The sequence below is a fragment of the Cotesia typhae genome, unplaced genomic scaffold (genome assembly GCF_013202065.1).
Source record: "Cotesia typhae breed Kobodo isofemale line unplaced genomic scaffold, CoteBio_Ctyphae contig_44, whole genome shotgun sequence".
Lineage (NCBI taxonomy): Eukaryota > Metazoa > Arthropoda > Insecta > Hymenoptera > Braconidae > Cotesia > Cotesia typhae.
Window position 1 is genome coordinate 6,322,125 of NW_027423753.1, and position 12,227 is coordinate 6,334,351.

The 12,227-nt window shown below is 32.1% G+C and overlaps 1 protein-coding gene across 1 annotated transcript; it reads left to right on the top strand.

Moving 5' to 3' along the window:
* The first annotated feature begins 10,849 nt into the window (after positions 1 to 10,849).
* LOC141528896 (uncharacterized) lies at positions 10,850 to 11,551 on the top strand. Its single transcript, XM_074245176.1, has 3 exons — positions 10,850 to 10,853; positions 10,932 to 11,168; positions 11,238 to 11,551. The coding sequence occupies exons 1-3, from the start codon at positions 10,850 to 10,852 to the stop codon at positions 11,549 to 11,551; spliced, it is 555 nt and encodes a 184-aa protein (XP_074101277.1).
* Positions 11,552 to 12,227: the final 676 nt, after the last annotated feature.

The window sequence follows — 12,227 nt, forward strand, 5'->3', positions numbered from 1 at the left end:
CCTTCGTTAAGGGCTTCATAGTGAATAATTTGAAAGAAAAAAAAAAAACGAGTCGAACTTCCTAATTAAAGGTTGATTTTGAAACGTTAAAATATCTAACGATATATGCGATATTTGGGTCAAGTTACTCATTAAATTTGTACAAGATCCGAATTAATTAATAAATTAATTGTCTAAAAATTAGAAAAATTTTCCGCATTCGGCATTAAACGAATTTCCCAAATAACATTTTTTTTTTTTTTTTTTTCTTCCCATAGTCGGGAGAACTAAATTCCGTAGCAATCCATTTTTATTTCCCAAAAATAAAAAAAGAAATTATATATAACAAAACAAAAAAAAATTTTTAATTGGCATTTTATACGCGATAGTTTAGATGAATTAAAAAAAAAAATAATTTAATTTTTAATGAAATTATCGGCGTTACCGGATTAAAGCAAATAATAAAAATGGTTTGGTTGAGCATTTCTTTTCTTGAAAGAAAAAAACAACTTACTATCAACTTCCCGCGATTTTTTTATCGGGGAATTATAATTCCGTAGCAACACTTTCGTTGAAATTAATTATTTTAAAGTTTCACTTCACACACACGGTGGTACATATTTGAAATTTTAAGTTTATATATATAAATGAAAATTACAAGTCAGCTTGTCTGTGATCCTGGTCACAGCACCACTGTTACATCCCAGACTTTCGGGTTTATTAATTTAAATTTCCCAGGTGGGTGGAGTTAGGTGATCGATAGATCCCTTTAACACCCGTCACAAACAAGCCCTTTCGTAATTTCATTAATTGTTGGTTAAAAAGACCTTACCTTTAAGGGCCCCATAATTCTCCTCATATTATACCCTTCTTTTCCAACCAGCGGGTTTTTGACCGTAGCGAGGATCGTAGAATAGATGGTTGCACCAGGTGGTTCTGCCTTGAGTGGCAGGTCGGCCTTGATAATGGTCCAATCCCGTTCGACGTTGGTCTAATAGGCTGGCAGCCCTTGGTCCTAAACCCTCCGAGCGATTGGACTTCCTGACAGCGACGACGGTGAACCGGGCGAATCGTCGAGGAGGTTGATACCGACCGGTGATTTGACAACGGTCACTCACAGATTCACTCACCAATCGCGGAACATTATCCGAACAATTTGAGAACCTTTATTGGACCGAAAGACCTGATTCTAATTGGAACGTCTTCCCCGGGGTGTAAATTCGATTGGTTAAGAGGAAGGAGAGTACTGCTTAAAGGGGGAACAGCTTAAAAGCGCTCGCCCCTGTGGGACTAATAAAAAATGGCACGAACGTAGAGTTGGGTTATAATAGGTTTATTAAAAATTTGGAGGGAGAGGTCCGGTCAGCTGAGCAGCGTTCTGTGCTCTCCAAAGTCTCACTGATTACTCTCTGGATGCTCTCGTTAATTAGTTTTTATAAATTAGCATCAGCCATCTTTGATCTCAGGTTGCAGCCAGAGAACGACGCTGAGGCCCGGATCCCATGCTGACGCATATGTTTTGTCTAGCTCGGGCTGCAGCGTCTCCTCGGAGTCTTATCTCGTAAGATTTCCGTTGCCTCGCTGGTGATAACCACCTGCGAAACAACGGAATTTTTATTGCTTTTGATTTCGTGGAATAATAATTTAATTCTAAAAAGATTAATTAAATTTTAAAGTTAAATTTTCTGGGACGTAACAGCTCTTAAAAATAAATTATTAAAATCATTGTAAAACAATTTTCACACGTTAAAATTAAAAAAAATAACTGATACGATTTTTCAAAATACTTCTTTTGTAGTTTATATGTAAATTATCTTATCATTAAATATTTATTTATGCTGGATCGGGATGTTGGAAAGAAGAAAGATGCTCACGCTAATTCGTGTTTTGTCGTTTATTCTATAAAATATCACAGTTTAATGTATTGAACACATGAACCCTTAAAGCTATTAATAACACTTTATTTAGTTAACTGATTATTTGAATCGAGTGTTACTATTATTTGATTAACATCATTGAACTAGAATTATGATTAATGGTTATTAATATACGTGACATCAAACACTGATATTAATATTGAGATTGTTTAGAGCGATGATAATTATTTAAGTTAACGAAATTAACATTGAAATTATAACAAGGTTGAGTGCATGAATTAATTAAGGTAATTATAACATTAATCACTATTAATGACGCGACAAATTATTACGAGCGATGATGCGAGTGATGAGCACTGATCGAAGTCTTTTCTGCCACCATCAGAAAACAAATCTACAGTCACCAGGGAGAACAGGGGTGTCGAAGCATTAAGTGAATGCCTGGTGTTTGGTGACATCACCTCAGCCAGGTATAATAATGACTTTGTTGATTACTGAATTATTGTATGATGAATCATATCTTACTAACATGTTAAAGACGGATAAGAGTAATCCCTGGTGACTGGAGATTAATACTTAAGTACAAGGCAACAGTGGAATGCCAAAATTCCAATGGTTACCGGCATATGAGGTTACAATGGCAGCATTTTTCAATGCTAATTATTTCACGAGTTTAAGATAAACATTGTTATGATTTACAAATAAGAATAGTACCTGAGTTGCCAATGGTGTTGAACTTCTTAATAAAACACTTAGTTGATTGAGTTGAGCACAAATAAATATAAATTTGGAAAGTAAGTTGATAGTACACAATGCACGTGATGTTAACTGCAGCGTGTAGGTTGGTGTGTTATGTCGGTTGGCGCGCCGGCAGATGTTGACTTCGGGAAATGAATTGCAGAGTGCGCGTGAGTCGCTGCACCTCTGGTGAGGTTGATTGTGGACTTACCACACGTTCTGACGCGAACATGTGGTATTTACGCAACATTATATAAAAAAAAAAGTCAGTTATCGGCTGATTTAAGCTCAGTACGAAATCATCAATCAATATGTATTTTTGATTTGTTTATTTTTGATGGATCAAAATCAAAATAGTTTTTCTGCGTAATTATGAACAATATTTATCTTTAGTTTGTATCATGGAAGCTCCAAAAAATTAAGTTCAGGTTCTATTGGCTAACTTAAGCTACCCATACAAAGTTCGAAAACTGGCCCTCGGATGGCCCATCGACGGACGAAAGATACTGATTGACGGCCGATCATTGGCGACTTTTAATGGCCCACGGACGGCTGAATGTCCAAATGATAACAACGGCCCATTAACGGCAGTTGATTATCGGCCGATTGTAAAAAAAGTTATCGGGCCGTTAATGGCTGATCATCGGCTGAGTATGTTAAAATGAAAAAAAAAAAAAAAAACTAAAAATTTAGCCGATATGCCGTAGAATTTTTTATTCCTATAATCGTATTGGCGATATGAAGTCAAGTAGTAGAAGATGTAGCACAGGAGCGTCGATCCTAGTCGGATATTCCGAAAAAATTTTAAAGGTTAAGTCGAAGCGGGAATCAAACCTGGTCCGTCTGCGTGAAAGTCTCGATCATTTCTCAAAGTCTCGAGGAGTTTTTATGAGAAATGATTTACCAAAATCTGGACCAAAGACAAACGAATCAGCAATAATAAATTTAGATGATAAACTTGGATCTGGAAGTTACTGGGTTGCATACAAGAAGAATCATAATCAAGTAATTTACTTTAACAGTTTTGGTAATCTACAACCACCACAAGACTTGATGAAATATCTCGATGTAGGTAGCGTAAAGTACAATCATAAAAGATATCAAGACTTTGATACAATCATATGTGGACATTTGTGCTTAAAATTCCTGGCTGGACAACTATAAATTGAAGTGAGTCGGGACAACAAGCGTCAGTCATGGCAGAGTCATTCACCTTGACACTATCCGGAAACTCCTCCATACTGGAGGCAAATTATTTTCCGCCGATTGAGCTATCACCAACAAAAAATTATGTACTTGGACTCGTTAAGCTCCTGACATTTAATTCAATACAAAATATTGATGTTGGTGCTAATAAATTTTATGTGTCATCAAAAAGATCCAAAAGAAGTACAATCAAGAGATTTCAAGAAATAACTATACCAACAGGGAGTTATGAAATTAAAGATATTGAAACTTATATAAATAAGACATTACCTGAACTAAGTTTCACTTTAAAAGCAAACAACAATGAGTTGAGAAGTGAAATAAGATGTGATCAATATATAAATTATGAGCCTGAAGATTCCATTGGATCATTACTTGGATTTACCAACCGCGTGCTTGAACCTAACACAGCACATAAATCTGATTTACCAGTCAAAATATTGAAAATCAATGCTCTGAGAGTCGAGTGCAATATAACTACTGGATCGTACATCAATGGTGAGAAGAATCACACAATCCATGAATTTTTCCCGAGGGTTCCAGCAGGATATAAGATAGTGGAAGTGCCAACAAACATCATTTACCTACCAGTCGCCGTACGAGCAATACACAACTTGAGGCTCCGCATTGTTGATCAGGACGGGAGAATAGCAAATTTCCGTGGCGAGACTATAACGATAAGACTGCATATAAAAAGCCTGTAATGGGTATTGTATATGAGACAAAGACTGGTAACGGGTATAAAAGGATTGCAGGATGTCCAAAGATTATCAGTCATCATCGAGCTCTGAAAGTGTTGACACGTCAAAACGCAGAGTTCCTAAAAAGTCTAGGACTAAAATTACGTGGAAAATTCACAAGATAAAAATAAATTTTTGTTGTCTAGCTTGTGTGATATCATGGCGGAAATCTTAGATATAAAAAAATCAATTATTTTCGATGAGTCTATTGCACACTGTGAAGCTCATTCACACTTACCATATGCATCATCAACATTCAACAATAGTGATGAAATCACGATTGCTGTTCAACATCAAGATCTGTGCTTGCTCCCAAGCAAGAGCACATTACATTTTTATGGAAGAATGAGGAAAGCTGATGGTACTGCTGTAAGTGCTACTACGAAGATGGTCAACATGGCTGTTTGTCATATGTTTGAAGAGATACGTTATGAACTCAATGGTGTAGAAATCGATAGATGTAAGAATGTTGGTATCACCAGTGTTATGAAAGGATACGCTTCTCTGAGTCCGGGACAACAAAATATTCTGGAAAATGCTGGTTGGATTGTTAATGAAGATGACAACAAGCTGACTGGTAATAGCGGTTACTTTGATGTCTCAGTACCGCTGAGTTTCATTCTTGGATTTGCTGACGATTATCAACGAATTATCGTGAATGCCAAGCATGAATTGATACTGATCAGATCAAATACTGATCAAAATGCTTATGTTGTTACCGTTGAGAATGAAAATGTTTCATTTACGATTCAAAAAATTGAGTGGATTGTACCATACATAACAATGTCTGACAAGCAAAAAATCGAGGTGTTGAATTACATAACCTCCGATCCAGCTATTCCAATCAGTTTCCGGACTTGGGAATTGTATGAGTATCCACTGCTACCAGCTACCAACAAGCATATTTGGGTAATCAAAACAACAAATCAGCTTGAGAAACCTCGTTTTGTTATCCTTGGATTCCAAACAGCAAGAAAGAATCAATCGAATCAAAACGCAAGCGAGTTTGATCACTGCAGCATAAGAGACATTAAGCTGTTCTTGAACTCTCAGAGTTATCCATATGGAAATTTGAACCTCAACATTGTGCATAATCAGTATTAGGGTGGGTCAAAAAAATCGAATAATTTATTTTTGATTTTATACTCTGAAAAATAGGTTCGTAGACACCTAAAAAGAATTCTCTCCAAGTATAAGCTCTTAATTATAACGGGAAGGTCCTCCGCTTTGCGGGTTTCTATTTTTTTCGAATAATCAGATAAAAAAATTTATATCTCGCTTCCAACTGCTTGGAAAAATATTCCGTGGCATAGATTTTGTGAGAAATTGAATGCTTTACAAAAAAGGTCTCTTATGACTTTTTCAAAAACTCAACCGATTAAAAGATATTCATAGTTGAAGTTTGGCTATTTTAAGGAAAATATTCGTTTTTATTATGAATTTTATAAGTCGATGAAAAAAAATTATTTCGGATTGCGGAACTCATGATTTTGTAGGAAATTTACTGCTCTACAAAAATGGTCTCTTATGATTTTTCGATTAAGTGAAGCCGTTACGAGATATTCATCGTCAAACATTAACGAATATCAATATTTCCAGTTTTTGATCAATAATTCGATAAATTTTAATTTAAACTATGAGTTTCAGGAAAATTTACATAAATTTGAGTTTCGATCGATAAAGAAATGTTATAATAAGTTAGATAAAGAATTATTGGAATTATCATTGATTTTCCTTGGAGAAATGCCTCAAGAAAAGATTTCTTTCAAACGTCCTGGTGCTGTTCATCATGCTAGATGGATGGCTAAGGCCATTTATAGTTTGAAAATGTATCTATTCAGAGATGAATTCAAACTCTCTCAGAAAGAATTGCATGGTCTTCGTCATTTCTGTATTTTTATAGTCACATTGTATTTAAAAGCTTGGTTTTCATCAACTTCTGCAACAACTGCTGCTTATCATGACTTGCAGTTTATGAAAAATTTATTGGAGTACAAACATATCAATCCTTTGATTTCTTCAGCTACGTGTGAAAAAATGATTTCGCACTTATGGTATTTGAGCGATGAACTTGCCATTTTATCACTGTTTGACGATGGCGTTCCATTAGAAGTAAAAAAAGTATTGTTGAAGCTGTTAATACTCGTGAAGGTACAGATTCTAAAGCTAAAAGATTTGTAATTGCTAAAAAGATTTGAATTCATTGGCGCAGAGAACTCTGAGTGACTTTGTGTCTAAAAAGTCATTAAATCTTTTCAAAATCTTCGATCTACCGTATGACTTTCTTGATGTCGATGTTGAATTATGGCCTACTAATGAGAGTTATCTCGAAAATATAGAATACTTTCAACAACTAAAAGTTGTCAATGATTCAGCAGAGCGAGCTGTTGCATTAGTCAGTGAATATAATCAATGCTTGACAAAAATGAAGAACAATTCCAGTACTTATTGCAAGTTGTCAAAGAACATCAAAAACATTCCCAAATTGTAATAAAAGAAATTATTTATAGTAATAGCGTACTGTTATGTTAAAAATATAGACAATTATATTGCAATTGATAATTCAATAAAAAATTTATCTATAAAAAAGTTAAATACTGGTTGTTTCTTACTTGATTCAATACTTTTCATATTAAATTTGACAAAGAAATATGTCATTCACTTCAAATTAAACTAATCATTGGCTATATGTCGAAAAAATGCTCTAATTTCTTGTTTTAATGCAATCAAACAAGCTCAAGACTGAAAACAATATTAAAAAAATTGTTTATAACATTTCTTTATCGATCGAAACTCAAATTTATGTAAATTTTCCTGAAACTCATAGTTTAAATTAAAATTTATCGAATTATTGATCAAAAACTGGAAATATTGATATTCGTTAATGTTTGACGATGAATATCTCGTAACGGCTTCACTTAATCAAAAATCATAAGAGACCATTTTTGTAGAGCAGTAAATTTCCTACAAAATCATGAGTTCCGCAATCCGAAATAATTTTTTTCATCGACTTATAAAATTCATAATAAAAACGAATATTTTCCTTAAAATAGCCAAACTTCAACTATGAATATCTTTTAATCGGTTGAGTTTTTGAAAAAGTCATAAGAGACCTTTTTTGTAAAGCATTCAATTTTTCACAAAATCTATGCCACGGAATATTTTTCCAAGCAGTTGGAAGCGAGATATAAATTTTTTTATCTGATTATTCGAAAAAATTAGAAACCCGCAAAGCGGAGGACCTTCCCGTTATAATTAAGAGCTTATACTTGGAGAGAATTATTTTTAGGTGTCTACGAACCTATTTTTCAGAGTATAAAGTCAAAAATAAATTATTCGATTTTTTTGACCCACCCTAATCAGTATGCCTTGATGTATGATATGTACACAAATTTTCAAAGGGCTTACTATGGGAATGAAGCTGAACCGCTATTGGCTAAGAAAAAATTTCTAAGTACAGCACCTCTGTATATAATTGACTGTTCCAAGCAGAACGAGTCAATCAAGTCTGGACCTGTGGATATACGTCTGGAGTTTGAATCGTCAGCACAGTTTCCAAATCAAACTGCTGCTTACTGCTTAATAATTCACGACCGAATAGTTGAGTACAATCCCATCAGCAGCACTGTGAGAAAACTTACTTAATGGTACAGTTTGACCCCAAGCCCACCATACATTACATGTATGTGTGGGACTTTGCATCCAGACAAGCGAGGAAAGGTCCATGGGAACAAGCAGCAAGAGACGGAGAACGATTTCGCCGACGAATACAAGAATTAAATAAAATTATTGAACCTGTACTGATTAATAAACTTATTGTAATTAAACATAATCAATAAACTTAATGTAATTAAAAATAGCAAATAAAGAAAAAACTTTTTTGTAATTTTGCGTTTTTAACTATAAACCTTACTATAATAAGTATAAAAATATATAAGATAAACATAACCTGTAAAATGAGTTAAATGGCGGGAAAGCATAAACATAACCTGTAAAATGAGTTAAATGGCGGGAAAGCATAAACATAACCTGTAAAAATGAGATGACGTCATCTACTACGCAACAGAAATAGAACAAAGAAAACTGCACAGCTACGAGACCTTGAACAGGTTCAGAACTGTTGGATAGTGTCATATACTACATAGTTGACTTTAAGAGTCATCATTCAGTCACTTCTCGTTATCGAGAGCAGTAAGAATGGAGATCATTGTAGACATTCAAGGATTCAGAGGAGCTGATTATCGCTTCATTGTTAAGGAGTTGGCCTCAATAACAATTCAACATGATATTGATAATATTGAAGAGTTATCATGCACACTATTTCAACCGCCATATCACTGGAAGGTGTTACCAGTCAACTATCAACGTCTGAATACCTGGCTGATCCGAAATTATCATGGAATCGGTTGGAATGCTGGAACAACTTCATATTACAAGCTCAAAGAAGTTCTCAATTATTTAATTTGTAATAAAAAAATTATTTATGTCAAAGGTATCGAGAAAAAGTTATGGATTCAAAATCACGTTGAATGTAACAAAATTGTAATTGATCTTGATGATTTTAAATGTCCATCATTGAAAAGCATGAAAATATGTAATAATAATTTCTGTAAATATCATTATTATTTAACTGATTCATGTGCACTAGAAAATGTAAAAATTTAAAAGATTGGTTTCTTAATAATCAATAAATTTATTAAAATATGAATTTAATCTTTTTATTTTCCCCAATCAAGTAGTTTTAATTTTCAAATAAATATATATTTTCAAATAATTTTAAGCTGAATTGATTTTTACTCCACGAGATGACGCTGATTTGACATTATATCTTACCAAGTAATTTTACTTCATAAAAACGTTTTTTAGAATCGAAACTATAGTTCTTGAGAGAAATAATTAGTAATATTCATCTCTGAAGAAGCGCGGATGTTGCTGTATTCCAAAACAACTTTTCCAAGTGCAATCAAAATACACCACAGTTGATGCTTATTTGACACTAGAGATGGCGTGAGTGTATGAGTCTTGTCATCGATTAAACATCAACTATAGTGTATATGAAAACTTTACCGACTATCATTAAATTAATTTGATAAAATTACAATAACTTTTTATTTTATTTATAATATTAATAATAAAAATATTTTCGAATACGAAATTGAGTTATTCTAACAGTTACGAGAAAAATTTTTATTATTCAAACTGGCTGCTTCTGCGCGCCAAACGTTAACCGGTAGCAGAATTTTGATAGGTTGATATGTTATTGAAAAAATAAATCAATTTTGAACAAATTTTGCATTTAGGTATACTGAAAAATGATTATCATATATATCCAATAATTTCTACATGACAATGTTTATTGTCAATTGTTCATATACATCAAAATACCAACTTGCCGGTTGTGTATAGTGTATGTTTAATAAAAGAACCAATCAGCATGATACGTTTTGGGCCTAAGAGTTTCTATTGGTCGATGTTATGGAACTTTTTTATAATAGGAAGAAAGAAAATAATGCGTAGATAAAAATTATGTGAAGATAGACAAGCTAAAACTTGTAAAGCGTTAGTTTTGTAAAAACGTTAACAACATTCATAACGTAAGTTATTTTTTTACTATTTATTGTATAATTTCGTCAATTAATAATTGCAATCTATATGTTATCAATATTTTATATTCATTATTATTTAATCATGTCATAAAGTTAATCACTAATAATTATCAAATTAATAACAATAATTTAATTTTCAATAAAAAAATATCAATGCTTGTGTTCAATTAAAATAACAATTATTTAACATCATTATTGTTTAAAATTTATTCCATATGTTTGATTATTTCATTCATAATATAATCATCAATAATTAATAATTAAGTTAGCCGACATCTGGAAATTTTTAGAATTTTTTTATTGGATAAATTATTACAAAAGTTTTCACATGTAGAATATTTGAAAATTATACGAAAATTAATCATCAAATTAATAATAATAATAATATTTATTTTTTAATAAAAATAAAAAAATAATTTCAATGTATAAGTGCTAGTTTTAAATATAATTCCTATGATTATTAGATATATTTATTAATAATAACGGTTATAATAATAATAATAATAATACTAATAACTATGATAATATTCATGAATAAGTTAATTAATCTATCATTTTTAGAAATATTTCAAAACTTGAAACCAACAACAGCAACAACAACAACAGTAAAAAGGTAATTTAACATATAATAGAGTTTATTTAATCTAAGAAATATTGTATAAAAAGCTGGAAAATTCTTTAATAGAGTAATAATTTTTTGTAGATGGGTAATATCTTATCATATGAAATTATATTCCCTGTAGAATGGTATACAATTGATCCGAATACCTTATGGGACTTAATAGTGGTAGAACTTGGTGCGTTAATTCTGGGAGGTGAAAAATTTCATGATTCCATCGTAACTATCAACAACCTTGCAACAGTTCTAGATATAAGTCATAAAGAGTTATCCTGGTGGTTTAAGGTACCTGGAGATCTTGAACCATCACCAAATCGGTACATATTTTCAGGTGATCTTTTGATTGAAATGTACTCTGAAATTTATGATAAGTATGTGGTGCAAAATGGGCTGCATCTACCAGGTGAGTTTTTATATGTTACAATTATACACTCTTTATCTATTCATTAAAATTCATCTTGATTTATTACAGTGTATCCTTCGATGGGTCCTGAGCTTTGTTACAGCATCTTAATTCCAAGTGAATGGGTCAGAGTAAGAACATCTAGCCAAATAATTAATTTAATTTTCCGAGACATATCTCAAAAATTGTTGCATGATGATGATTACGAGATTGATGGTTCAGAAATTATAATCGATGAAGTAACAACAAACATTATTATCAGCAATCAATGCTTGACATGGACTTTTATGAAGCAAGCAGATATCCAGATAAACAATGATGATTATGTGACAATTGGCGATTGGATAAGTGGTTTATTTAGAAAAATGATAAATTTCTACTAAAAAATTAAGTTTTAGTAGAACTTATGAAATTTTAATCTTAAATTAAAAATGTGAGGGATTATAAATACAAACAATGAATTATTTTATATTAAAATACAATATTTTATTGATTAAATAATTCCACTGGTCATTTTTACATCAAGACTAGAATTAATAAATTCAAATTTATTATATTTTCCACCATGGAAACGTAGAAACAGATAGTTTGAATTTATTAATTCATTCGAACTCTTCAGGAAGTTATCATCTTTTAAATGTTGAATAGTTCTAGATGGTAGATAAATGTTAAATTCATCGTTTAGATTGGCAACAATCCTAGTCCCATACTGAGTTGTAATAGCTTTGATACCATTAATCTTATATTCTCGATTAAACTCCAAATGAATCATTTTTTTAACAGGAAGAATCCCAGTAAGACAATTAACCTCATTTATCTTGGTAAGATCCATGATTGATAGCTGTAAAAATTTTTTAATTAATTAAATGATTCTTCATTCAATTCATATTTTAATTAGACAGTAAATGAATACTTACAATTAGTAATACTGATAGGCAGAAGATGTATATCACCAATACTTCACTACTGTCTGTCGACAACTGGTACTTCACTGAAAACGTGTACTTCGTTTTTGTGAAGTTCACTCTCGACGTGTACTTCGTTTTTTATGAAGTACGC

Coding starts and splice junctions, on each gene's coding strand:
- LOC141528896 (XM_074245176.1), top strand. Junction 11,169..11,237: donor AAATGGGCTGCATCTACCAG/GTGAGTTTTTAT, acceptor GATTTATTACAG/TGTATCCTTCGATGGGTCCT.